Source organism: Gymnogyps californianus, chromosome 21 (genome assembly GCF_018139145.2).
Source record: "Gymnogyps californianus isolate 813 chromosome 21, ASM1813914v2, whole genome shotgun sequence".
In the NCBI taxonomy this organism is placed as follows: Eukaryota; Metazoa; Chordata; class Aves; order Accipitriformes; family Cathartidae; genus Gymnogyps; species Gymnogyps californianus.
Window position 1 is genome coordinate 8289017 of NC_059491.1, and position 27940 is coordinate 8316956.

Here is a 27940-nt window from a genome sequence, read left to right on the forward strand (position 1 = left end):
GAGGAGCCGGGGGGGGGGGTGCACGTCCTCCCCTTCTCTCCGGCCTAAATATCTCCTTCTCCCGGCCCCAAAGCGAAGTCGGGGGCTCCAACATCACGGGGGGAGAAGGAACGGCCGCCCCGGCACGGGAATTTGTCGTAGGGCCAAATCTGAGTTACCAACGAATATTTATTTGGGGAGGGGGAAAGGAAGCAGATGTATATACATATACATTCAGTCACGTACGTTTCCTCCCAGAAAAAGGCCCCGTGAACGTATATTACATGAGAAGGTCTCCGGATTATTATTATTATTATTATTATTATTATTATTATTTAAAAGCTGGGGTTGTGCCCCAAAGGGCTCGCTGTAGAGGGCAAGCGGCGACGGGTCCTCGCTGGCCTCGGATGCAGTGAGCCGAGAAGATGGGGACAGGTTTGGTGGCAGCCGCGTGACAACGTCCCTTAGGACACCTGAAGAACATCGGACTCGATCTCTTCTCTCCCCCGGCACACGGGGCCAGCGTCCAAACCTCAAACCGGCTTCCGAGATCTCCTAAAACTGTGCTAGGATATTTAAGGCCAAATTTTTGGCCCCGCTCCTTCTTTCCTTAGCCTTAAATCTCACGGACAGGCTGGGGAGTGGTTTTGTGATGTCCGGAGGCCCCGGGAGAAATCTTCCGGCGCTGGGAGATGCCAGGAGAAGGAGGAGGCAAAGCGGTGTCGTACTCGGTGATTGTATTAGCAAGGAGAAAACATGCACGGTAGCGATTTAGTGTTCCCGTCTCGCCACCTCCGCGCCCCTACCCTGTTCTAAAATGAACAAGTCCTCGGTCCCGCTCCCTGCCGCGACGGGGGGATGCTCATCCCCAGCCCACCCCGCTCCCACCCTCTCCCTCCCTACTAGTGGGATATTATTCCGTGGAAGGCAAATTATTTTTGCCCGGTGGCAGCTGGACGAGGAGGAGGGCGCAGGCTCGCCTGCACGGCTGTACCAAGGGAAGCGGCCGAGCTCGGCCTCGCCTCCAGCGCGGTGAAGCGTCCGGTTGCTCCCCAAAACGCGTTGGACGTCCCCGACTCGGTGGAGAGCACGGTGGGGACGGGATGCGGGGTCCACGCCTGCAGGCACGTTCCTGGTGGGGACCGAGCGATGGCAGGAGGGTTTGGGGTACCAGTTGGCTGCGGGACAGCCGGATACAGGCCCTGCTCTCCAAAAATGGGCCCCCGTCAGTCGTCCTTCCCCCCCGGCCAGGGTTAACACCAGGGGTCTCGCTCCGCTCGCCCGCGGCAGAGGCTGTCGCTGCGCTGCCAGGCGCTGTCGATGAGGCTCTGAGCGTCTTCGCATTTCTTCTTGACGGCGGCGTCCAGAATGGCCTTGTGCAGGAGGTCGACCTGAAAACACACGTGCGGGGCAGTCAGGAGGGGAACGAAGGACAGCCGCTTCTCCCCCTCGTTGTAAAACCACCTCAAAACCAGACGGGAAAGTCGCCTGCGTCGTAAATATGGGTGATGGAGGGGGCTGGGGCCGACCCAGGTTCCTTGCCACTCCTTTTGCCAGCCCTGGATGCTCACGGCCCGTCTTGCTAGGGGACTCAGGCTCTGAATCCCACATCCCGTGGTTACACGGACACGGAGGAGCTCCGTGGCTCTCCTGCCCTTCGTGGGAAAGCTGGGTTCACCCCACAGGGAAAAATTCACCCATGCCTTCCTTGGAGGGCCCCGTTTGCCTTTCCTCACCGGAGGAAGGGTGCGACGCAGCCTTGCACGCTCACCTGGTAGATGTTCCTCCACGCAGCGTTCAGCGCCGAGAGGAACCTCTCCAATTCTGTAGTGCAACTAAAATAGAGGACCCAGGGGGGCAGGAACTGCTTGCTGTCCTGAGCAAACTCCTAAACACCAAGAGAGAGGTCGGGGGTTACCGTTACGGTCCTTTGCCCAGCCCCGGGCCGGCTGGTCTCGAAGCACCACGCTCACCAGGATACAGTACTCCTTGCCGGCCTCCGTGGAGACGGCGGTGATGTCCGTCAGCTCCACGGTGCCCAGCGAGCGGAAGAAGCTTGTCTGGCAGTCCTCGTGGCAGGTGAAAGCCTTCTCGTCCGTCAGCACGAGGCAGCAGGGGACGCAAGGCGTAGGGGCAACACCCTGGGGGATCACCTGCACGGGGTGGGGAAAAGGGGGATTTAAAATCTGGCAGGAAGGAACCCCCATCTCCATAGGGTGCCCCGTGGGGAAGCCCTCCTGGCTCGGGAGAAAACTGCCTGCTCCATCCCTGCCAGACATCCCCGCTTCCCTTCGGCAGCTCCGTGCCGGCTGGGCCGTGCCCCAAAGGGGCTCCGGGTGAAGGAGGGAGTCGATGCATCCGCGCTTGGGGCCCTGTCCCCGGCTCACCCCTTTGGAGACAGCCTGGCAGAAGTACTGCATCCAGTCTGCCATGTCTTCCTCGTTCTCGGCGCTCAGCTCCAGGGAGGGCCGGTCCGTCAGGATCACCTGGAAGGAGTGGGGCCGGTCGGTGGTGTTGGAGCGCCGGCATCCCCCGCACTGCTCGCCGCTGGGAGAGAGGGGGGGAGGATGGAGATCAGCGGGACGGACCGGCCAGCGCTAGCCTGAAAACAGCCTCCGTCTGCCCTCCCTACGCCGCACGTCATCCCTTTTCCCCCCGCAAGCGCTCGTTTCCCAGCTGTGACATCCCCTGTGGTCGCTCCAAGGACGGCCTCCGTCTCGGCACATCACGGTAGAGCCGGAGTTGAGCACGGTGAGTTTGCGGAGGTCGCCCAGCGTGGCTTTTGGAGGGGTACGTCAGGCCTTCAGAGGCCAATTCCCCGTCAAAGGGTGGGCTTGGCATGTGAAAACCAGGAGGAAACGAGCCCATCTCCAGCTACCCGCACCGGAGCCAAAGCAAATGGGCAGCTGTACCCAGCCAGGAGCAAGCAGGGAGTCCCGCAGCATGGACTAGATCACGATTCACCCTGAAACACCTCCCTGAACATCCCAAGGAGCTCCTGATCTCCAGATCCCCGGCCGAATCTGGGCACTACATCCTACCAGCCGCTTACCCCATGTTGATGGAGAGCAGAGGGGTGACGTCCGTGCGGTCCGGGTACTGGTACAAGATCCCGTTGCTGCCGTTTGGGAAGATAAGAGAGGTGGTAACTGGAGTCACCTCGGCGCCGGCAACTGCACAAACACCCTCTGCCTTTGGTCCCGCAGCCACTCCTGCCCTGCCCTCTACCCACGCAGCCCCGCGGGGTTGCGTTCCTGCTGCTGGTCAACCACAACTGGTGGCTTTAGCCTCCCAGGTGACAAGATGGCTCTTCTCCATCTCCCAAGCAGCTCCTGGGCAGCAAACTGGTCCCAGCATCTTCTCCAACGAGCCCTGGCTGACCCCGGTCCCGACCCGCAGCCTCGGCGCCCACCTGAGCACCACAAAGCAGGTCTTCCACTGCTCCTTGCCCAGGTAGGAGGTCCCCGCCTTGTAGTGCAGGATGCCGTCCTTGGTGATCGCGTTTTCGGCGGCGGCGTAGCTATTGGTGGTGGGTCCCAGCGCCTCGTCCATGGGGTCTTCCCAGTGAACGAGGCCGTAGAAACGTACGACCACGTCGCAGGCCTGCGAGAGTCAGGTGGAGAAGTCAACGGGAGGGAGTCTCCCGTGAGCCTCCGCCACATACGGCGATGGCCACGACATCCAAACTCACCTCGCACTTGGACTCCTGGGCCACGAACTTTGCGAGCGCCAGTTTCTCCATGGTGGCGTCCGTGAGGATGCTGGGGTACGGGGGCTCCCGGCACCCTTTGATCATGGCTGACTTCAAGGAGACTAGGAAGAACCTGAGAGGGAGACAGAGATCTCCGATGAGGCCAGGGCAAACAGCCCCTCATCTCCTTCGCGCGCTCTGATGCCGAAGGGGCTTCCCTTCAACGTGGGCCTCTGGTCTTCCAGACCAAAGGGTCTTGAAATCAACCTACAGACGGGAGTTGCAAAGTCTGAGCTCCAGGAAGGAGACGGGTGAGACTGGGAGATGGACACCCATCCCAACGCAGATCCCAGTACGACCATCCAGGCCCCAACGAGGTCACCTCCCTGAGCTGACAACACGCAGAGAGATCCGGGGACGTGCCTTGAAACTCAAGACCTTGTCCCTACTCATCCCAAGTGACACAAAGGACACGTAGTCTGCGGTGCCCAGAGCCCCGAGGCTGTCAGCCTGAGGGGCAGGGTGACTGCTGTGTATATCCAGGGAAGATACTTTGGGCTTATCCATGCTCAAGGCATTTCCAGCTGCCTGCAGGATTTAGCCGGTGGCATCAAACCAAACCCCAAACCCCCACTGGTGGCAGGACTTTGTCGTGAAGGGCTGTCACCGGAGTCTCTTGCATTCCCCAAGTCACGCCGGCAGTCCAAGGTGCCGGCCAGAGGTTCCGCACCCCGGGAGGAAAGCGCCACGGTTCGCCGCCCGGTCCCTGCTTACTCGGTGAGAGCCACGTCCGCAGTGTCGAGCAGGAACTGCTTCCTCCGATTGGTGCACACCAGAGTCACCGTCTGCTGATCCAACCCAACCTGTGCCACACATGGTAGTTAAGGAAGCTGGTAGTTAAGGAAGCTGGTAGTTAAGGAAGCTGGTAGTTAAAGAAACCAGGCAGGGGATGAGGGGCAGCAAAGCAGAGCTGAACCTGGCTTCTGGCCCTGGGGAAGAAGGTCAGCGGTTGCTCTGCTGCCCATACGAAGATACGAGCAAGCTGGGCACCCGCAGAGGCGGCATTTGAGAGGGGATCACTTCTGACTCTCCCAGTCTCAAAGATTCACTGGCCAAAATGCTCCCTGGGGACAGAGGGCCCCACAGAAACACCCCACCGTGATGCTCCTGATACCCCTACGGCCAGAGAGGTGAGGACCGACCCCCCCGCCTCACCTCCTGCTCCCCCCAAGAGGGCTGACCCGACCCAGGCTGCACTCACCGAAATGTAGTCCAGCTCGTTATAGGAAACTGCCTCCTCCACCATGTACGGCTTCTCCGCTGCCCCTGGCACAGACACAAAGAGCTGCGTGAAGGGGGGCAAAGGAACCCGGCGCTGCCCGGATCCGGGCTGCTACTGCGCAGCAGCGACAGACCTGCAAACCAAGCCTTGTCCCAGGCAGCACAGAGCCGCGGGGCACGTGTGCCAGGGCTTCTCAGGGGACAAGTCAACCTGAGCTCCCTACTGTGACTGCCACCGCTCCGGGGGACACGAGGGAACTGGCAGGAGTTGGCAGTGAAGGTAGTGAGTTATGGTGCCCTAGTTTATGGACAAGCCACGGATCGAGGAAGCCTCCCTCCCTGCAGCTGAGCAAAGCAGAGGCTGTCGGGACGGGATACCTTTCCGGATCAGGTACACGTAGCAATCTGTCAGCAGGACGTAGATCAGCTGCAGGTTCCCCTCCATATGCCCGGTGCTCATTCGGATCATCTGTGTGGAGAGAAAAGAGCTCTCAGCCCGCGGCTGATGCAGGCACAGAACCAGTCCTGGTTCGATGTGATCGATGGTGACCCCCTTACCCTGAACAACTGTTCTTCGTTCTCCCGAAAGACGTGGATCATCAGCAGGAGGAGATGGTTGTTATCCACCCTGTGAAGAGAGACAGTGGAGGATGGAGGTGAGTAGAGTAGACGTGGGGCTGGGTGAGTCCAGAAAGGAAAATCCCCTTCCTTATTGAACTTGTCCATGATTTGGGCACCTGTTGGCACCCCAAAACCTTCTCCTCCTGACCCCTTGTGCCTCCTCCTCGTCCTGGAAAAGGATGGACTTTGCCCCCCCCCCCCAAACGGAGGACAAAGGGAAAAGTGCCAGCTTGAGCTCAAGATTGTTTGGAAGATGCTCTCCCTGCTGAGCAAACCCAGCCTCACCTGAACTCGGAGGGATGGGTCAGCTCCAAAGGGCTGCCCTGCCCTTCCTCCACCCCAGAGTCCTCGGCACTGCTCGGGGAAGGGCTGGGCTGCTCCTTCTTCGGCTCGGGGAGAGCCTGGGAGTTGGCGGTTTCTGTCTGGCCAGTTTGGGGTTCATCACTCGCCCCTTCAGACTCCTCTACCGCCCCAACTGCTTCTCCCTCTCTGCTTTCTTCTTCTTCAGGAGCCTCAGGGCTACCAGAAACATGTGGCGGTTGGCCAGGCCCTGGAGTGTCATGGTGGCCACCACCTGGTGCAGCAGCGTTTGGACTCTCAACGGTAAAGCGGTAGAAGTCCATGGGGGCTGAAATCCCCTCACTAAAGTCGCCAGAGGACGATCCATCCGGGGTCTCCCCTGGCGTGCCAGTCCGAAAGGACTGCCCCGGGGGCTCGGGGGGGCCGTTCCAGCCACCGGGGTCCAGCTGCCCGTTGAGTCTGTCCATCACCTTGCTCAGCGGTTGCCCGACGCTCTCCATGGACGTGTCCTTCATCTCGGGGATGCGTAAAGCCAGCTGGCTGAGGGCAGAGCGCTCGCGACCCTCCTCCTGCCCGCCTGGGCCTGGCTCACCAGCCGGGGCAGCGGGACCATCGTCTCTCTGCGGGTCTTCTCTGTCACTCAGCCCGTTCACGCCGCTGTCTCCGCTGGCCTGCTGGGTCTCGGGCAGTACGGGCGCAGGGGTGTTCACCGGCTCCTCGGGCTTCACTTTCTTCTTCTTGCCTGTTTTCTTCTTCTTGGCTAACCTGCGTGGTGAGAGACCAATAGAGATGTCACTCATCTGTGCCTGCTTAGACTTTTGCAATAGAGAGAGGAGTCACACCCTTTCCCAGTGACCTTCCTTTGCAATTTTCCCTGTTGCAGAGAAATCCTTACATCAAGAACATCGCTCAATGTGTGGCCATGTAAAGGCCCCGTCTCCGTGCCAGCCGTCACAAGAAAAGCAGGGTATGGACACTGTTTCCTACCTATCCAAAAAAGAAAAGAGGCATCGGCTGCTGGACGCAGCATCTTGGGCTTCCTTTGGCTGCAAAGGGGATCACAAATGGATGCGGAGCTAAAGTGATGTGGGAGGAATCCCTGCCTGAGAGCAAGATGCTGGGAAGGAGGAGGTTTCAAGAGGATGTGGGAATGCCGTGTCCCTGCCTGCCAGAAGAGGGAGAGGCAGGCTGGAGCCCGCTCCAGCTGAACGGCGCACGGAGATGCCGGCTGCGGAAGTGTTCAGGCCTCCCATGGCACCCAAACCGCTGCCAGGTCACTCTTGTTTGGGAAGAGAGCGCGGTGCTTCCCTTCCCTCATGTCTGCTGGAGAGCTGGGTGTGATGTAACCCAGCTCCTCTGCTCCTCCCAGGAAAAACAGGGTGCGAGAGCAAAGCAGAGGCCTGCTGGGCTGGTTTTGGGGTGCCCCCATCCCTGGGTGTGAGCAGACAGAGCCTTGAGCTCTTTGTCTGGGTTTAAGGGCTCCGAGGGGCCCCTGGGGATCTCCTCTGCAAGGAGTCAAACACAGGCCAGCAGGTCTGCGGAGGCATCTCCCTCGACAGGTTTGGCCACAGCTCACTGACAAACAAGAAGAAGGACGGGAGAGAAGATCTGAGACCCAGAGTTGCTCCAAACCTGCCACCAGCTGGAGAAAGCTTCAAATAAAAGCTCACGGCTTCCTCTGAGCTCTCTGATACAGACTGTCAGGCAAAGGTGTTTACGTCGAGCCAGCCTGTAGCACTACAGACCCAAGGGACCAGCTCTGTTGACACCTACAGAGCATCAGTTGGTGTCTGGAGGTATAAAACCACTTTCTCATGATTGTATAAAGGCGACACCACAGATGCTCTCTCTGTTGGGCTAGAAGGGGTGGCACATCAGTGACAGATGACACTCAGGGGCATGTTTCCAGGCCAGGCAGCTCTGTCCTTACCTGATGACCTCCAGCTCCGTGCAGCTCTCGGACTGGTCCGTTCCTTCAGGGGTGGCTTCTGCCTTCTCCTGGGAAGCTGTGTGCACCGGCGTGGTCTCGGTGGAGGACGGCGCATCGGCTTTCTCCTCGTTGAAGGGGTTGTAGCGCTGCGTCGGGCTCTTCACGGAGACCTTGCTGCCGTTGGCCTCCGAGGCGGTGGAGCGCGGGCAGCTGAGTGTGTCTGTGAGGTCTCCGTCTGCAAAGACAAGGAGGGAAGAGCGGGATTAACGTCACCTCAGGCACCTGGATCAAGACAAATCAAGCAAAGCTGTGCGCTGGGGGCTCGGGGCGCTACATGGTCACTGTACTGCTCGCAAGTGACACCATCCCGGGCACCGGCGGAGCGCCGGCAGACCAGCTTAGCTTCAGAGATTGCTGTGGGCAGCAGGCTCTTTGCGAGGAGGGACAGAGAGGCCAGCGCGCGACCCAGCATCGCTCTGCATTTCGCACCCGCTGCAATTTAGACAACGCCTGGAAATAACAGCTCGGTTACCCAGGAGCCAGCAGCCGGATTAAGAAGTAGAGGTAGCGTCCTTGGAAAGGAACTTGAGGGGTCTTGGGGCCACAGTGCTCCTTAGCAAGATGACAGCGAGCTAAAGAGGCTGCTGCCCCACATTGCTGCTTCTCCCCTGCGACTGGGTGTTAGGAAGATGCTCGCTCGGCTAGAAGGGCAGAAACAAAGCCAGCCTGTAAAGCAGCGATCCTTACGGAGCAGGCTGCTTTCCTCCGCTTGCACGAGACACACACGGGGGGCTGGAAGTGTGGTGGAGGGGGGACAGAGCATACACCGGCGTCTGAGGACAGCAGGCCGCACAGACAGGTCATAGCACAACCGGCTTGGTCCATGTTAGTCTTTAGAGGGAAAAGGAGCAGCAGAGAAGGGCTACAGGAGTCATGCTCGGAGTTATCCGTCCACAAAGTCATGGTTAAAGGAAGGTTACCCATGCCCTTCTCTTCTCCAGCACCCTTCATTTCCAAAGCCAGCTAGAAACCTCTTGCTAGGCAGGGAGACCCCTTCTGAAGGAACCCACAGCCCTGGCAGACTGATTCGGGGGCGTAGGTTTTGAGTAGGAAAATGAAACTTCTTATTTAAAAAAAAAAAAAAAAACTAATAAAGGCAGTTTTGTGACGGCTGATTTCAAAACGCTGCTTTGTTCCTGCTGAAACGCCTGCCCTGCAGCGTGGAGGGTGTGAACTCTATCAAGGGACGTAAATCGGGTAGATTTTTGATGTCTACATTAAAGGGAAAATAAAAGGTTTAAAAGCTATTTCAGCCCCAGGCTTCTAGCCTGCATCACCAAAATGAACGTCACTTCTTTTGCCTAAACCCTGCCAGTTCTGTTGAGACAAAACAATCTTTGTCCAAAATACAGAATGTTACCCCAAAATGCATTTGCTGAAAATGGGGAACTGTCCCAACTTTCTTAAGCTCTTGCTCTGTGTGCAAACGGCAAGGAATGCATCAGTAAGCTAACCTGGCGGGGGGTTAGGATGAACTTTGCTACGGCCGAGGTTTGCTCAGCACACAGTAACCCAGCCTGGAGTAGTGGTGCATCACACCGGCACCGCTTTGCAACCGGGACCTGCACACGGGAGCCGTGCACGCCTCCGAAAGCCGGAGGGATCTGCTCCCAGCATCCCATGGCCTCTCCCAGCCTGCACCCAACACCCACGGTTAAGTTGCTCGCTGGGTGTTGGGTTTGGAAACGTGGTTTGTACCCTCTAGGTGTACGCCCAAGCTTCAGGGACATGTTAAACCATCTCTGTGAGCATCTCTGTGCGTGGGGTAAGAAAGGTGATGAGAGGGAGCGTGTTAGAGCCCAAGAGCAATCCACATGGAATTCAGGCAGAATTTCCCCAAATATTCAGGCGGTACCGGCCAAGGCAATTCGGACCCAAGGCTCCATCCAGCTTTTAGCTGCAAAGGACAGAGCGTGGGTGTATTTCCTCCGGGGGTAAAGCAGAAAGGTCTCCTACTCCCGTGACGTGCGAAGGATATGCACAGGGACTGCAGGTGGAGGAAAGAGAACAAGTTCCTCTAAAATGGGCACATGCTCTTGACCATAAAGGTCAGACATAGCTGACAAGTTGGTTTTAAAAGTGTTAAACAAATATTAAAAAAAAAAAAGTGTAGTGATCCAAACCGAGCACAGCCATGTGCTGGATGTTGTGACTTCAAGAGAGGTGTTTTGACACAGGAGAGCAGGGTCCAAACAAAAACCTCCCAAATTAATCCCTGCAAAAGGCCCCAAATTAAAGAAAGCAGAATTAATTCAGCTGTTTTCCGGGACTTTCAGGAAATCAATGAAGGTGGATCAGTTTTTCAATCAGCACCCTACGCACTTTACCCCACAGAGGAAATCTACGGCGTAAAGTCAGCTGGCACAGTCAGGCTCATTTTGGACGGCCGCTGATCCCTGCCTGCCAGCTTCGCGGCGGGGGCGATTTTGCAGCTTTTCTTTTGTAACCTGGTATAAAGGCTCCTTTATCAACACAGGCCGTAACGTATCGAGCAGCCACAGAACCGCACTCGAAACTCCAGCCTCGCGTCTGCTATGCCGAGCGCTGGGGCAGACACATCTAGGAGACACGGAGGCAACGTCAAAGGCAGGAAAACTTTCCTCCGCTCCGGGCTATACAGCCAGGTGAGCGTGCCCGCATACACCAGGAGTTGGGGAAAGCTTTGCACGTGGTCTCATAGATGAGACACACAATCTCCCACCTCGGGGGATCTTTTCCGCTCCTTTCTGCCTCTACCGAATTCCATCAAGATGTGGTGGTTGCTTGTTAAAGAAATGAACCGGGAAGCATGCAGCAAGCTTCAGGTGGCAGCAATGCAGAGAGAAAAACAAAATGTTGTAACAGATGAGTATGTCCCACCTTCCCAGTCTCTGCTGGGCATGGTCTGCATTGCTGGAAAGACATCTCCAAAATCATAATCTACAAAAACGAGGGATAAAACTCAGGATTAGAAATACAAGTAGTGGGGGGAGGGAGGGGGGACATAGGAGTGAGAAGGGGATTTGGGGAGGGAGACGGGAAAGGAGAGAAACAAAACAATCTTCCACCGGTATCTGAAACGCATGAGAAAATAGTTAGGGAACATGGATGCAAATGGAAACCAGCTGCACTAACGGTTGTTCCTGCTGGATGTTTGCGTTGTGGGAGCTACAACGGGACCAGCGAAGGATGAAGGACCCATTATGCAAGCGGCTGGAAAGCTAAAACAGAAAAACTGTCGGTGTCATCCAGGGCTTGTGTATCTAATCAGGGATCCCCTCTGGGAAGCAATTTAATCACTCTGTGCCTCAGTTTCCCCACTTCACACTTATCTCCCATAGATACTGTGACGTTTGACTCATTAACGTTTGCAAAGCCAGGGGTCTGATTAAAGAGAAAAACTTGTCCTCTGATCCTAAAATCCCCAGCTCCACCTACACTCCCAGGGTAGTGAGATGCTCCTGTTGAAATGATGAGCAGAGAAATAGTTACTGAAGTTAAATTCCTCCATGCCGGAGGAACAGCGGCAATGCCTGCCCTCCTGGGCTCAGACACCTCCACCGTCCCGGTCCCGCAACAGGGGACGGCATTTCTATGTCAGCACCAAACCCCTCTACACATGGGGAAACTGAGACACAGATCACAACTACTGCCCGGACACATGGAACAGCTTGTGACGATGCCAAAACCAAAATCCAGCTCCAAAAATCTCCTGGATCTCTATTCCAAACCCCTCTTCTCTTGAACATTAAGCTTCCATCCACCAGACGGGCTGGAGAGTGTAGCCAAATCCAAGTGACACCCCTTGCCCAGTCAATAGGGAGAGGTAGGAGATGTGCTGGCACCAAGACATGTTCTGCTGAGTAAGGAACAGGAATACAAGTCCAGGGGGTGCAGCAAGCACTGAAACGGCTGCTTATGCCAAACTTCTGGGGACAGAGAAGCTTCTTCCTGTGACTTTTATTGGTAGGCTCCTTGTGCCGTCTCCAACTTACCTGGGATGCTGGTGGCTTGGCATAAGCAAGTCCCCGAAAGCAAACCCTTTCACGCTTACAGCACGAGTGCAGATGTCATGGGTGGGCCCAAAACAGTGCTGTGCTTCAAAATCCTTTGCTAAAACGATGCTAACGCCCATCTTGGGCTGTTCCTTCTCAGCATCTTTAATGTCTGCAGTTTCTATCTTGCGCATAACAGGCAACTGGCAGACCCTTGTCTCAGAGGGAACCCATCTGTATGCGGACTCAGTCCTGAATTCACTGCATCCGATTAACGGCATGTATCACCCCGCCTATTCCAGAATCTCCTGATCTCGCTTTGTTCAAACTGATATCAAAAAAGGAACAGGGCCAACGTATTTTGGATTAGGAACAGCAGCAGCAGAGCTGCTCCTTCGTGTGAACATGCTTCATGCAAGATAAGAGCTCCCTGCTCCAGCCTGAAGCGGGTTAAGGGGGCAGGCACAAGGTACGTGTCTTCTCAGTTCATCAGGAACAACATCCAGCCTTCTCTGATAGGGATAAGGGGATGAGTACGACAACTTCTCAGGCTGCTCAAGTTAAGATGCATAAAGAGGAAAAAACAGCACCTCTGAGACCACTGGCTGCCTTTCCCTCAGACTGTGGACATGGAGAAAAGACTCTGGAAACTATTCCCCACCACCTCCAGCATATTTGGGTGTCTGGACTGCAAAATAAGCCGTTAAAAAAGGTCCTCTGCAGCCCTGCGTACCTGCTCTGAACTGGAAGCCACATTCAGATACGGGCACGGCTTTCACTCCATGGGGAGATTTTTCCAGTTCTTGCTAAAACACACTCCCCAGGATGGAAACGTGGCCTGAGGTGACTAGCAGGGAAAGTCCTTCTCTCCCGGTCCGAGGCAAAGGGGCTGTCCACAGCTTAAATCCCAGCACCTCCCAAGGCAAGACAGGAGAGACTCACAGCCTAATTGCTGGGTCTCCCACTTTGGTCTCTTCCAGCCCATCATTTGCTACCTCATTTGGCGCCTTGTCTGGTCCAGCAGCTCAGCCGAAGGGGATGTGGGAGCACCCAGCCCTGACCGCACCCGTCTCCAAAAAACCACTGACCTTCACTGGATGGAGCAATGGCGCTGTCGTCCCATTCCAGGTTGGTGGAAGTGACCGAGTTGAAGGAGTTGAGGGACAGGCTGTCCGAGCCGTGCACGGAGCTGGGCAGACGGTCCTCAAAGTCTAGCAGGTACTGAGGTTTGTAGTAATCTGGCATGTACGGGGCCAGATCCAGGTAAGGAGCGTCCTGCAGAGAAGAGAGCGTGGGGTGAGTCACTCTGAGTCACCGCACACAGTTATGAGCACAGTCGAAATGATGGGACTGTCCCTGAACGTCCTCTGACTGCCCATTTCTGCCGCCTTTCAGAGGAAACCCGGCGGCTCCACTGCGACACCGAGGGTTAGCCAGTGGCTTTGTGTTTACCTGGAGGGACGCCAGTATTTCGTACCATTTGCAAAGCTCAACACCTTTATCCCCATCAATCTGCCCTGCCACTTTGGAATAAATCCCAACAGGAATAGGAATGCCAATAGGAATAAATCCCATTGCTGGATCTCCAAAGACCCTAGCCTAAAGCCTTTCCTAAAAGTTGGTCCTTCATGTTTTCAGCTGAACAAGAGGAAGACCAACAAGAAGGTACACCCTGGACCAAGCGGTGGGACCTCGGACACCCAGGACTCCCCCCGCTCCACATACCCACGCTCCCAGAGCCAAGAGGAACAGATAAAACACTCACCAGATCCAAGTCAAAGCGGATGAACTCCAGCCCAGACACCAGTGTTAAGAACAAGGTCAGATGATCGTGACTGCAAACCAGGGCGTTCCTACAGCATGGATAAAACAGAAGAGCTTTAGAGATGTGGGAAAGAGAAGAAACAGCTACAAGCGCCCTTCTGTTTTCTTGGTGGCGTGTCTCTGAGCTGCCATATAAATGGCGCCAGAGCTGTGAGCCGGCTGTTTGCCTCCTAAGAGCAACAGCAGAGCTTAAGGGCAGATATGTGTGGCTCAGAGCAGTCGGGCATCCACTACGTGCTGTCCCCGAACCGAGCTACAGTCAGATTTCCAGGCGTCCACCAGAGCTGGGTCCCTGGACAAGAGCTCAGCAGCTTCTTAGAAAACATGGAAGAATATAAAGGCTACATCTGGGACTGGGAGTAAAAGCAGTAACTAGGAGAGATGCTTGCAGGGCCTCTTATACAGGACAGTGCGTCCACATCTGGGACCTTTAAATTAATCATGCAAAACCTCTGCAAAACCCACACGGAAAAAATCAGACCCTGATCAACTGCTTGGTCCCCACTGGCAAATTAGGGCTGGCTTCTGACCAGAAGGGACACCAACCAGTGCCCAAATGAGAAGGAGCTCGGATACTCACTTGACATAGTACTTGTGCAGCAGGCTTAGGTTCTCCTGGAACAGCCTCAAATAGCTCTCCAAGGAGTTTTCATTGAGGGCTAGGTACAGCCATGCCCGGCCTGAAAACAAAGCAACAGAGATTTATCTGTGGGGAAACACCTGAGAAGCGAAGCAAGCCTAGAAATAATCACAAATCAGTTAAAACACGTCAGATCGTTCATTCGCATTCGTATCATTTCAGGGGAGCAACTGACCGTTGGGGAAATCTGTGGGGAAAAACGTCAGTGGGAGACGAAGGGGCAGATTCGTGATTCGGAGTGGGAACAAGAATAAGAGACTGCGTGGTAGCCGGCTGAGCAGCAGACACACAACTGTGTCTCTTCAGCGAGATGGGAGCCCTGCTGGCATTTCCAGCAGGGATCAGGAGACAGGAGAGACGGAGGGAGAATCGCTCTAAATCAGCACAGGTGCAATTTGAGATATTACACAAATTCTGGTGCAGAGAGAAGTGATGCTGATGGAGTCTGTGCTAAGCTCCGCTCTCACCGGTAAGGGGCTTGGGAGATGAAGGGTGTTGGGATAATCAGGCAGAGAGGAGGTCTCTGGGCACCGTCCTGCGTCAAAAGCGGCCTCGATGGTCCCAAACATCCGCTACAGACAACTTGCAGCAGGGGAGAAGCAGCATCGGGCAAACGACAGCTACAGACAGACGTTCTGGGGCGAGAGAGGTGATGCCTCCCATCTGCCAAAAACCCTTCCCGAGAGCACAGCTCAGCAGATCGCCTTGATTTCACAGCAGCAGAAGCAGGGCTACGTCTCTGACCCAACACCTGATCCTGAGGCACGGTGCAATTATTTCTCAAGCCGTCATGCCAGGACTCCCACCTCCTTGGCCAAGGCGAGCCGGACTCAGCAGGCAGCTGCCTGCTGGCTCCCTTGGTCTGCCTGCAGCCCCAGCCCTCGAACACACGGCCAGCACAACCTGCCTGGGCCTCCTGCCAGATGTCCCCAAACCGAGGTTTGCCCTCGGAGCCAGGGCACCGTCTGCGAATACTCACTGCGTCCCAAGTTGGTGGCCACGTGTTGAAGCACTTCTATCTGTTTGACGGCTTCCCGGCGGGTGAAGTGAACGACCAGCACCCAGTAGCCCGAGGAAAGATCTTGCAGGCTGGAAGAAGAAAGAAGGCCAGAGGAAGGTTAAGCAAGGGCTTCGTTATCTCCGTCCCAATTACTGCCTAGATGGCTTCCCCATGCTGAGGCTACACGCTAGGCAAAGCACGGTGAAAAGCATCCCAGCAGCCCAGAGGCAGGCTCCACGCTTACCCATAGAGCAGAGCATGGTCCAGATGTTCGCAGAGCCGCTGCAGAACCTTGTCATGGTTTCTGATGGCCGGCGTCTCGTCTTCACAGGCAGCAAAGTAGCTCTGTAGCTGCAAAAAGAAGAGATGGGATGGCCGAAACGCCCTTCTACAGCCCACTGAGGAGGCAGAGGGAGATGCCAACACTCACAGCCAGCATGAAATAGCTTTTTTTAATCTCTCAGCTTGCTAAACCTTGATGCAGATTACTACAGGGTGTAGCAATTGGTTTTAAGAGTACTCTAAAGGCAGTAACTCACAGGGAGAACCTCACCCGCAAAGACTCATCCACGTTTCAGAGCCAGGCCAGCAGCGTGGCAGCAGCTGCACAACCAACTTCCCTGTTTGCTGAGCAGGCCGGCTGAGCTGCACAGCCTCCTCCTTTACAGCCAACGCTACAGTGGGGTTTTGGTAGTTCCTCTGCAGCGGTGTAGCCATCGCAAAGCTGTTCAGAACAAAAATAAATCAGCGCTCTGGGCTCTGTTTCTGGCTCTGCCATGGACGAGTCCCCTTCTTGGGCTCAGGGTCTTGTCATGGGAAACCCTGGTTGGGGAGAGACGTTGCTTCCAGGTATAAAAGATGCTCCGAGTCCAGGAGCCTCATTCTTGCAGCACGCACGCTCTGTGCTAAATCTGTGCGAAATCTCAGCGCAGTTTCAGCATCCCGGGAAGAGACAGAAGTTTTCTCGTTACAGGCGGCTCAAGTAACTGCCGCGATGCTGGGTATCGATGCCAGGCAGCTGAGAGCTGCCCCAGACTTTCAAACACAGGCTGGTACGGATTGCCTGGCTGCACAGCAGCGGGGACTCGGAGGGTGCAGAGGGCAGCGCAGATACGGACGGAGGCACGTGCATATGTGACAAAGGCAGTTCAATTAATCCCGAGTCGTTTGCCTCCGCTGGGGCGAGGCTACATCGCTACGACACATCACATCACGGTAGCTGCCGCTTTCTCAAAAACCAGGACAGCTTGACTCATCCTCGGTTAACCCGTTCGCAGCTGCAAAGTTAGCTCTGAAGTCAGCGCTGGCCCTGTGCTCTGCTGACAGCAGCCCTGGAGGCTCGACACAGCGTAAATTGCTTTTCTGCTTCTGCAAAACGTGCTAGAAATCCTAGAAATCCCCTTACACCCAAATCCTATATCCCTTCCCAGCTGACCCACCAGCCTCCTCCTGCCCCTAGAGCTTACAGATCTATTTAGGTCCCCGTCTCACACATACTTGGCATTCAGGCAGGGAGATTACTCACCCAGGATGTAATCTCAGCTGTATATGCCATGTCCAATTGCTCTGGCTGGCGACAAGCGAGCACAGTTCAGCTGAGCCACGACAACGCATCACCCATACGTACATTATTTTGGTGACACGCTAAGTCTTTGCCAAACCTCGCCAGTTAGACGGTAGATTTAAAAAGCAAAAACTTGACAGCATTGTGCTTGTCGAGTCTGACCTGTCCACAGAAACTGGTTTCTCCTCCTGAATTATTACTAGAGCCAGAGAAGCTCCTTTAGCAAATCATCCAGTCTCGATGTAAAAGTTATGAAGGGGGACAAAGAACACCTCACGGCACCTGGGGAACTGTTCCCAACAACCCTCTTAAAAATATGAATATATCTAGCTCCAACACCCTCCTGGCTTGAAGACCTTGACTCTCTCTGGAGCTCTTAGGTAAGACGGGAGAGCCAGGCGTGTTCCTGCATGGAGCACGTCCCAGCCCTTACGTGGGAAAGAACTGCTGAGCCTGAAGAATCACGGCCAAATTCCCTTGTCCGATCGCACAGCGCAGCTCAGCCTGTCCCTGTCCCATCCAGTCAAGAAGGTAAATGCCCTGGGGAAGGAAATACGCAATAACGTCTTGTTTGCAGAGCCACCCACGGGTGTTCCAGCGACGCGCAGACTTTTTCACGACACCCAGGTGAGACCCGAAGCATTTCAGCTCAGCAGCTCTTATCCATTTTTGGGAGGAAGCTGTCCCAGAAGATTTACACTATTAATAGGCAGCCCAGACCCAAGCAGGGAGAAGAATGCCCTAAAATCCCACTATTCAAGAACTATTTCAGGAGCTACCTGCAGCCAGTGTTTTAAGCTCACTCCTGCAGCGAGGATACTAGAGGAAGAAACAAAGTCATAATTTAGAGCCGTATCGCTCTGGCAATGGATAGACGGAGCCACGGGGGATGTTCTCCAAGAGCTGTCTGGCACTCACTAAAATATCCCATTTTGGGGGAAACTGAGGCAGGAAGCAAAGCCCCTGCCATACGGGACGTGAGCCAGGATTTGAAGACAGAAATTCCCGGCTTGTCCCAACCAGGCTGTTGCCTCTGCAGAGAGCTGGGGTACGCTCGGAGAGGGGTTCCTGTCCCGGGTGTTTCTGCAGGCTCTGTGCTGGCTTGAAGAAATGCAGCTGTGGGGGACAGCTAAGGGGAAACAAAAATAAATCAGGCACTCCGTTAGCTTACCACTAAAAACAAGGAGACACTCAGCTACGCTCTGCACACACAGCTCGGGGAGGTCATCTTGGAGGGAACTTGGAGCCTGTCTGTGCCATCGACTGGAGGAATTCCCCACGACAGAGAGCCTCCAAGCCTGGGCAGCAACAGACATGAGCAACAGAAGCATTTCCTCTTTTTTCTTTCCTTCCTTCTCCAAAAATAACTTAGATCTTTGTTACAGTCCTTCCTGTGGCCCGTTCACAGCTCCCGACCCTCTCCGTTGCTACATGGACCGACCTGCTCCCATCACCAGAGGATGCAAACCATTAGCAAACAGCGGTTGTCTCATCTCAACATCTCCGAACATCAAGAAGCACCAGGGAATTTCTGAAAAACAGATTTCTCTTCCCTAGAAAAGCCAAATCTTCCCCCCATGAAGGGATCTAGGTTTTGAAGGGCTCGGTGTTACTCTTAGCTGCTCTGCAAGGAGCACGCAGCCTCCTGCTCCACACAAACCAGCTACTCCTGCATTGCACCCTCTTCCTGGGGAGGCTGCTGGAAAACCCAGCCCCACAGCGATGTCCAGAGCAAACCTACCCCAAAAGGCTCAAGTCTGTCCCTCTGCGACGTCAAGAGCCAGAGGATGAGCTGGCATGACTGTGCTTTGCTCAGAGCCATGGGGTCACGCCAGCCCCGTGCACGTGGGACCCTGCGAGCAGGAAACGCGCGCTCAGCAGTTTCGGATTTGGATTCGGGCACTCCGAGTCACGGCATTTTAGGAGCTGCTGGTCACAGGGAAGCGCATCAAGGGCTCACTCCTACCCACAGGCACAAAGATGTGCCACCACGTTCCCCAGCTGGTCCTGTGTCAAGGGACAGCGCCGTTTCCAGCATGCCTCCAAAATAAACACGGCCAACAGCTTGCAGCTCTGAGCAAAGGATGTGCACGGCTTGCTGGAGCACAACAAGCCTCAAAAAGAGATCAGCCAGGTGAATCCCTGCCGAGCTACCACGTGCCCAGGGAAGAAACAAGACAGAACAAGCCTCGGGATCTCCTGGGTGGAGACATCCCTACAGCGAGGGTGGGGAAAGGCTGAGACTTGCAAAAGCTGATGAGGAGGCGTTTTCGGCTTGGGAAGAAGGGTGAAGACAGACATGGAGGAAAGGTACGGTGAAATAGCTTTCCCAATTGGGGAACAAAATCCAGTTGCATCATTTCCCAAAACAGGCCTGCCCGCTGGCCTGCTCCAAGATCCACCTAGCTGAAAATTTGTAGGAATTACAACCACGAGCATCTTGGGGCAGAGGCACAGACCATGGACGGTCCCAGCATCCGACCCTGATCATGCAGCACAGGCAGAAGTGATGTGGCACTGCCCTGAAAAAAATAGCATTTACGTGGAGTGTTTACTTCTCTCCTGTAAATCGCTACAAAACACAAATGAATAATTGGAAACCAACCTCTCCCTAATCACGCCGTGGCAGACGGACCTGTTTGGGAGGTGGCGACCAAACTTTATGAAGCATCCACAAAGCAGTTCCCTGACATACCTGGGCAGCGAGCTGGGCTGGAGCCGGGGAAAATCAGGAAGGAAGCAAGCAATAAGGTTAAAAAGCATTAACCGAACGCGACACTGGTCATCTCTGGGTTTTCTGGAGAGATGCTCTTCCCCTCATCTCCTCTGTGCTCCAAAACCAGAAGGAAGGGTTGAAGGCTGGCTTGGATGGAGGACTCGTGTGGGGCACAGCGAACGCCTCGAGCCCTGACCCGGGGCTATTTATAGACATTCCTGCGGCCAAAATAAGCGCCGTCAGCATGCAGAAGGCATCCCCGCCATTCACCGACACCACTCCACAGCCCCGACTGGGTCTGAGCACCGGTGTTGCGACAGCGTGGGACAAAACCTGCTTTGGTGAACTGGTTACAAAAGCTCCTCCGGAGCCCAAACACTCGAGGCTGGTGACTTAAACACACTTGAGAAGAAAGCAGAGCAGAAGGGAGTTTGTCCAAAGGGGACAGAGAGCTGGTTTGCACGGGGGGAAACAGGGGGTTTGCGCTCCTAACAATCACACCTCGTCCCCATTGAGGAGAAGGCGGATTTAATTGCTGTTTATCAATCACGAGTTGATTTTTTTTGTTTTGCAGTGATACACCACACCCCACGCTGGCATGCACGAGAAAGGATATTCCTTGCACAATTTTATAACCTACTAAATGCACCCGTTCTCAACGAGTGTGAAGCTTTCCAGGCCCATTTGCAGAGATGCTGTATTGCAAGGGACGCCAACAAGCAATCGGTGAGGCATGCTGTAAAGTCCGTTCTCCAAATCTAATCATTCTTGCCATGCTCCTTTGAAATCTCTCCAGTATTTCTAAAACCTTATTGAAATATTGAAATACAGTCTCCTGACCTGCTCACGGCTGGCCACAACCCAACCGAGTCTGAGTCTCCGTCTCCCCTCCGTAAATCTGGCCCGCAGATGTTTCCCTAGGAGCTTTCCGACATCAAGTTCATTTCCCTTGTTCTGCTTGGTATTTCCCCGGCAGGATAAACATGGTGAAAGAAAAGCAAACAGCCCAGTCGGGCACCCTTTGCATTCCTCCAGCTCCCTAACCACGGCGCTAACTGCATGGGAAAGGCGAGAGGTGCTTCAAAACCCACTTTCCCACCCACAGCACACGGACTGGCGAGAGGTTTTGCCCAGCTGCAGGAACGCAAACAAAAGCAGTACCACAAAGCAGCAAGTGGACAGCCAAAACGTAACAGAAACTGCAACAGTCTTTTCTCTGCCTCGATTCCTGTCCTTTCACCATCTTCCCCAGCGGCTGGAAAGACACCTTTCTCCAAGCTATCAAGTAGGTGGTTTTCTTTGCGGGAAGTATTTCATGGGCCATCCAGGCAGGCTGCTGGAGACGCAAACCCTTTGCTAGACCCAAAACCCTTCCAAAGCCTGCTCCCAGCACCTGCTTTTCCACCACGCCGCACGACTGGACAAGGATGGTGGCACGTTACCTACCAGATTGCACTGCCTGAATAACCCTCTGCAGCAAGAGCAAACCCATACGGTTTCCTGTGAACGCAGCTTGCAAAGTTGTCTAACAATGTGATTAAAAAAATGCTGATTAAGAAGCCAGCTCTGGGTCTTGGCACTCCGTCTGGGGCTGCACCCAGAGCTGAGCACCCTCAGGAGCAAGCCTGGAGCTCCAGGGAGCACCAAAAAAAGGTGGGAGGTGACTGACCTTGTCCCAAGCAAGCAATGGCAGCTCAACCCCAAGGGAAGAGGCAATGGGAAGGGACAGGACAGACACATAAGAACCGGCACTCTCATACCTACTCAGGGGAGTACAGACGTTCAATGGCAAATGGATGAAGAGGAGACGGAACTACTCTGCCTGGAAAACTCCTCGTCTTCCATACCACCCATAAAAGCAGGCTGAATTTCAAGGCAGGGGGGTTATTCTCTCTTGTACACTTGTATAACACAAAGCCCTAAAACTTCAGCTCTAGCAGGACATTTTGGAGGTTGCGTACGTGATCCAACTCAACATTTCTTACAACAAGCTTCCAAACAGCACCAGCCTCAGCGCCCAGCTTCCCATCCCAGACTCAGTACACCTTGCCTGGGTCTTGTGGCTTTCCCGATGAAATACACCGGCATGCTCAGAGCATCAGCACGTTGAAGGCACCAGAAGTGACGTCGGAGCAGCCTGGAGAGAAACAGAGCGTGCTCATGACGTGAAGAGACAGGAGCCTGAAACAGGTGAAGCTGAAACCCACAGCAAAGACGCTCTGTGACTGGAAACGCAGAGCTTTGAAGCATTTGCAATCCAGTGCCAGCAAGGTTGTCACCTCCTGGGACACGTACACTCATCAGCTCCCACACCCCCAAGGCTTTTCCAGGGCTTTCCTTCATCATTTCTAAGCAGCAAACCTTGCAGCAGGCTGGACCCGTGCGTGGCTCAGCCAAGGACAGGATTTTTTTCCAGCGGTGATGCTTGCAAGTCGCAGGGAGCATCCCGTTCCTGTGTCACGGCGAGCAGAGCGCACAGAGCAGGGGACGGGCACGGAGCTGGCTGCTGTGGAACAGGATCCCTGTGCTAACTGAAGGCAGATGGAAGGGTCAGACACTCAGCACAACAGAAAAAACAAACTTCACGGGAAGAAAAAAAAAACAAGTCCGGTTGGTAAACACACCAAAAAACAAGCGAGCGCAAGATGCTTGTGCCCTGCAAGTCTTGGTAATGGTGCTGCTCTCCCAGATAGCTGCTGCTTACTCTCACGCCGGGCATTTGCTGCTTTGAATTGCTCCCCATCAACCAAGTCCTCTGGCCCGCAGTTATTTCGGTTACTCCTCTTGTACCAGGGTATCAGAAGTGGGGAAAGCTGAAATCACTCAACAGTCACTGAAATTGTGCAATCGGAGGCAGAGAGGCTCAGTGGCATTGCTTCAGATCCTCGTACAAAACCCACCGCCAAAATTCAGCCTCCTAAACCAACTGCTCTCCCAGCAAAATGCTTTGTGTTAGTGGCAGGAGAACAAATGGGATTTTTTTCTCCCCAAAAGGCTATCATAGCCTCGTCCACCAGCGGATCCAGAGCTGATTTTGAGAAATGCCTCCCCTGGGTATAGAGACACAAATGTCAGTTTAGGCACCCACAGAATCCAATCCCTTTGCAACTGTGGATGACGAACCTCGTATCATCACCAGACCTGTGCCAGGATGAGGCAATAGGAATTTCCAAAGAGATAAACCTTGAAATACTCAAGCAACCCAAGAAACACAGAGCTGCGCTCTCAGCAGAACCACAGCAAACGGCTTTGTTCGCTCGTGGCAAAAGCACATGGCACTTTGTTCGCAGTGGCAAAGCCCTTAGAGAACCACCAAAATACACAGTGTAGGAGCTGCAAGCGTTCGTAGACTTCTTAAAAGCACCTGAGCGACCCTTGCGTCTTCACGGCTGACTCTGGAGCTCCGTGAGATTGCTGCTAGCTTCAGCCACAGGCTTCCGGCAGCTGGCAAACCTGGTACACGCGACAAAGGGGCACGCCAGGACTGCCAAGGGGAGCAGCATGCGTGTATCGACGTCAATCCCTGCTGCGTGCTCCCCGCAGCAACAACGGATGTGGCCTGGAGCAAAGAGGAGCGAGAGGAAATACTCTGGCAGAGATAAAAACCCCTGTGGTCTTAAAGCCAGCGAGGTGCCCCTCAACAGGAAGCAGAAGGCAAGTCGCTATTTGGCCATTTTCACATCTCCAGAATTGCTACCTCCGTGTCACGGCAGCTGGGCTAAATAAATCCACTCAGCCAGAGATGAGCACGTTCTTTACATGATTTGAGAAGGGATGCTCCACTCCAGCGCTACCTGCTCCTCTCCAGGACATGGGGACACTAAGCCATCCCCAAATCTACCCTCCCTCACCATGCAGGAGAAGCAGAGATGTTGCAAGGCAGAGCTCAGGGAGCCTGGGAGACTGCAAAGACATTTCAATGGTACAGGGCTAAAAATCTGATCCGGAGACAGGCAGAAAAGGCACAGCATTAATTCACTGGGGGGGAAGTGGAAACCTTCCCAAAGTCATGCAGAAACGGAGCAGAGCCAGAACTTTTGGCAAGAACACCTGCAACATCGGCAAAAAACCATCGCTCCACCTGATTGACATGCACCAAGGATCAGCTGCTCTAGAGTTCATGGCAATGTGTGTCCTTCAAAGCCAGTAGGAAAGCCTGAAAAACAGAGAAGAGCCCCAAAATCTTGGATTCTGATCTCTTTTCTGATTTCACGTTTAGCTCCTGGAATTGCCAACAACGAGCACTGTTTAAGGACTTTGCATTTTCACCACCTAATCACAGGCAGGACAGCAATAAATCTCTCTTTAACCCATTGCAACGTCCAGGAGGGCACGGAAATCCAACAAGAGAATACAAAACATCTACACTACCAGGACCAGGTCACCTGTGATAGCTTCTAGCTACCAGGAGATGGTTGGCCAAGGATGGATATGAAGATGTTGGCATTTCTAGCATGCTTATCACAGCAAGAGTTCAACTGGGAGGCACCGGGAGGCTCCAGGAGGCAGCTCTCATCCCACTGCTGCCACACACGGTAATATCTCCTAGAAGAAAACAAGCACTTGAGCGAACAAGGGTCTGCACCCCACTGGGAGAGGACACACAGAAAGGGGTGAATGCACGCTGAGCCATAACATGCCTATCTTCAGCCTTCTGCCTCAATAAAGCCCTAATTCTTTAAAAAAAAAATAAGGGTTAGGCATCAATTTGCACAGTAATTTGTGCTGGAGCACAGCCCTCTCAGCAGAAAGCAGGGAGAGGGAGCACTGGATGGGAAAGGGGAAAAGAAACGGTCACGAGACAGAAGTAATGAGCTCTGCCGTGTCACTGTCCATGAGTGCAGAAAGCATCGCCCTCCAAACTAATTTACATCTCCCAGGGAGGACGGAGAGGACAAGCTGTATATGGGAAATCAACACCATGCTCACAGTTCCCTTGGATGTATGTTGGAATTGAAGCAGGGACCCAACTCGCTACTGCTGAGCTCTCCCAACCTCTCCTGAAGCCACCAAGAGCAGCAGCCTCTCGACATCTCTCCAGTTGGAGGGGACAATTTATTGGGTGTCTAAATTAGATGTCCTGCCTCTCTCTCTGCAGTCGAGGTCTGATCTCACACCTCTGCAGTCAATAGTAAAGCTACCGCTGATCTCTGAGATACGGGTGAAGTACGCGAACAGGGCAGATCCGGCACTTGGGTATCACACAGAGAAATCCACAGGTTTGTAATTACCCTTTCCAAGCAGGTTTGCATCTCTGCCTTTTCTAGCTGTGCTCTATTCCTCACATATTTCTAGGAAAATAAGATAAAAACAGTCCTGTTCACTGAGGCTTGAGGGATTTGCTTGGAATTGAAGCACGTTTTTGCTGTTGATTCGTACAGAATTTACTCATGGCTTGTGCTCTGACCTCCCACTCCTGAAATTCAGAAGCACTCTGGAGAAACTGAAGTCACAGCCAGGTAAAGTCACAGCCACAGGTCTCCGTGGCACAAACCCTGCCCGGGGCTGTGCTGCTGCTCGTTGCCTTCCCCATCTGAGGCAGAGGGAAGCTGACAAGCGTCTGGATGGTCTTCCCTGAGCCACTCGGTGAAAATAAGGCATTTTTTCTGCTGCTGCTACTCAAAGCCTGACATCATAACCAGGTACCTCAGCCTTCAGTGGTGGTTTGTCCCAGTTTACCCAGTCTCGAGCTGGGGTTTAGTCCCAGCTGTCTTCAAAAATAACGTCTGACTTGCAGTCCACGGACTGCTGAGAGTCCACAAACTCCTCTTTGGGTGTGAAGCTGAGACAAGAAAACCTATCATCATCTGGCCGAAACGTGGTGTGGAGCGGTGTGCACATCACCGCAAACACATCCAAACCCTCCGCTCTACAACTCAAACCTGCAACGACGGCGAAAGTAAGGAGCGAGCAACCTACACAGCTAGGAAGCTTTTGAAATCAGAGGCGAGATACTTGGAAAACTCCTCCACGTCCCATGACACAATCCCAGCGACGAGGAGTTAGTCAAGACGGACCCAGAGGTAGGGAGAGGAGGATGAACGAGAGCAGGATTTCCCAGCACGCAGCCAGGGCATGGGAAGGGTGTACCTGCTCCCCTAACCTACCAGCTTACTCTTCCCACTAACACAGAGAAAAAAAGAAATATCAGGGACTTGAGGGCTGGAGTCAGACAGGGAAGAGTTGGGAAAAATTAGCGGCTCCGTAGCTGAAGGGGAGCGACGTCCTCAAGGAAGGAGAACTGCATCCCGGGGGTAAAAAGCAGGGGTGTGCCAGCATTGGGACTTTCGCCATGCGGTTGAGTTTGGTTTCGTTGGGATGGTATAAATAAGTCTGTCAGCCTGAAGTCTCACGTAGGTTCCTGCATTTCCCTGAGCTTTCTTGCTCTGAGCAAGAAAGCAAAAGAGGCAGGATTGAAAAATCCCTAAATCCCTCTTTGCCGCTGGACCAAGACAAGAGTTGGCAGAGATCGAGGCAGGTCAAAGGCAAAGGTGTGTTGGCAGAGCTGTAGTTGAGAGGTCCTGTTCAAGTATGATAATAATTAAAATAACCACCATATTGATTTTATAGCATTTCCAACAGGGATCCCCAAGGATTTTCTGAATGCAAATAAATTATGTCCAATGAATCCTGTGTGGGAAGTAGTATATCCTTATACACATGGGGAAACTGAGGCAGTAGCGCTGCAGAGCATTGTAGCAGAGCTTGGAGCAGGCTGAACATCCACTGATTTCCAGGTAGACAAAAGATCATCCTTAATTTTTAGAGGACAGAAAGGTGAGAGACCAAAGGACAGGGTCACCCATGGAAAAAAAAAGAGAAAGGTTGGGAGAGGTCTGCACATCCATCCTACGTCCCAGAGGCGATGTCAGGCCATCCCTTCCTTAATAGTGCCGGGAATTCAGTCGTGATGGTCTTCGTAAGACAAGTTTTCATGGATGAATCTGTGTTAGGACACATTGCAGATCACAGGAAAACTCCTATTCCATAAGGCAGCGGAAACCCAACAACTGGAGAAATGTCAGCGAGTCCAGAAAGCCTCCTTTCCCCCAAAACTTGGGATGAAAACTGGAATAACTCCCTTTAGCTCCTCAAACAGAACTTGTGTTCTTTCTCAAACACGGCTGGAGCTCACACGTGGACCAGGCAGGACATGTGGCCCAACCCAAAACTTCCAGCCTGTCCTTACAACTCACTCCTGTGACCGCCCCAAACAGATTCCAGCGTCCTGGTCCCCTCCGTGCCGGCATGCAGATGCTCCCCACCAAAGGGATGGGCTTTAAGAAATGCTCTCACCGGCAGCAGATGCTGAGGGGCAAGGAGAAACGAGGAGCAAGCAGAAGGACAAGGTGAGACATCAGGTATGATGGGACATGCCTTCAGAGCCCTCATTTTGAGGGCTCAGACCAGGGCATAGCCAACCCAGGGCGTACGCCTGCCTGGAGGGAGGACCTCTGGAAAGAGGGTTTCATGCTGGACTCGTCCAGATCCCCCCACCATACAGCCCCAGGAAGAGAGATCCCACCAGGATCCCCCCCAGTCCTGTCCACAGGAGAAAGAAATCCTTTGAAAAGGGGGAACCCCAGAGGGTAACCCCAGTATATCCTGACCAGCAGAGATGGAGGTTCCTGGGGGTGACCCTGGCAGCGTCCCTTTGGCAGGCTGGGCCGGGGGTGACCCCACACCCCCAGGGGTGCCTCTGGGGTGTCCCATGGCACCAGCAAAAAGCATGCCTCCAACCTCACATCCCCAGCATGGGGGGTCTCTAGGGACATCCCCAAACCCACACAGAGGAATCCCTAAAGGCGTCCCCTGCCTCTGGCAGAGGGGATGGCAGGCTGTCCTTGACCCCATACTCCTGGCCCAAAGAGTCCCCCAGCATCCCTGGGGTGTCCCCAGCCCCCTACCTTGTGTGTGGGGGGGGGTCCCTAGGGACTGTCCCCCAGCCTCACACCTCAGGCAGGGGGGTCCCTAGGGACTGTCCCTCAGCCCCACATCTCTGGTGGTGATGTGTGTCTGGGGGGGGGTCCCCAGGAGTGTCCCCCAGCCAGACGCAGTCCCCAGGGACACCCCAGGGCAGAGGGGTCCCCACAGCTGTCCCCAGCCCCAGCACAGAGGCTCCCCAGGGCTGTCCTAGGGCTGTCCCCAGGCCCACAGCCGCAGCACAGGGAGTCCCCAGAGCTGTCCCCAGCCCCACAGCCCAGCAGAGGGGGGTCCCCAGCCCCACACCCCTGTCATAGATGGGGGGGGGGATGTCTCCAGGACCACCGCAGCCCCACACCGGGGCCCCCGCCGCCCACCTTCTTGACGGAGAGGGAGATGTTCTCCAGGATGCGGTCCTTCACCTCCGCCGGCTCCAT

At 54.4% G+C, this 27940-nt stretch overlaps 1 protein-coding gene across 1 annotated transcript; it reads right to left on the reverse strand.

Moving 5' to 3' along the window:
• Positions 1-878: 878 nt before the first annotated feature.
• PLEKHM2 (pleckstrin homology and RUN domain containing M2) lies at positions 879-27940 on the reverse strand. Its single transcript, XM_050909473.1, has 20 exons — positions 27881-27940; positions 15545-15651; positions 15280-15389; positions 14241-14340; positions 13602-13689; positions 12925-13111; positions 10722-10781; positions 7803-8037; positions 5858-6637; positions 5510-5579; positions 5330-5420; positions 4932-4996; positions 4445-4533; positions 3671-3803; positions 3392-3582; positions 3032-3097; positions 2367-2526; positions 1953-2132; positions 1751-1867; positions 879-1370 (listed from the first exon to the last, which is right to left on the reverse strand). The coding sequence occupies exons 1-20, from the start codon at positions 27938-27940 to the stop codon at positions 1233-1235; spliced, it is 3027 nt and encodes a 1008-aa protein (XP_050765430.1). The 3' UTR covers positions 879-1232.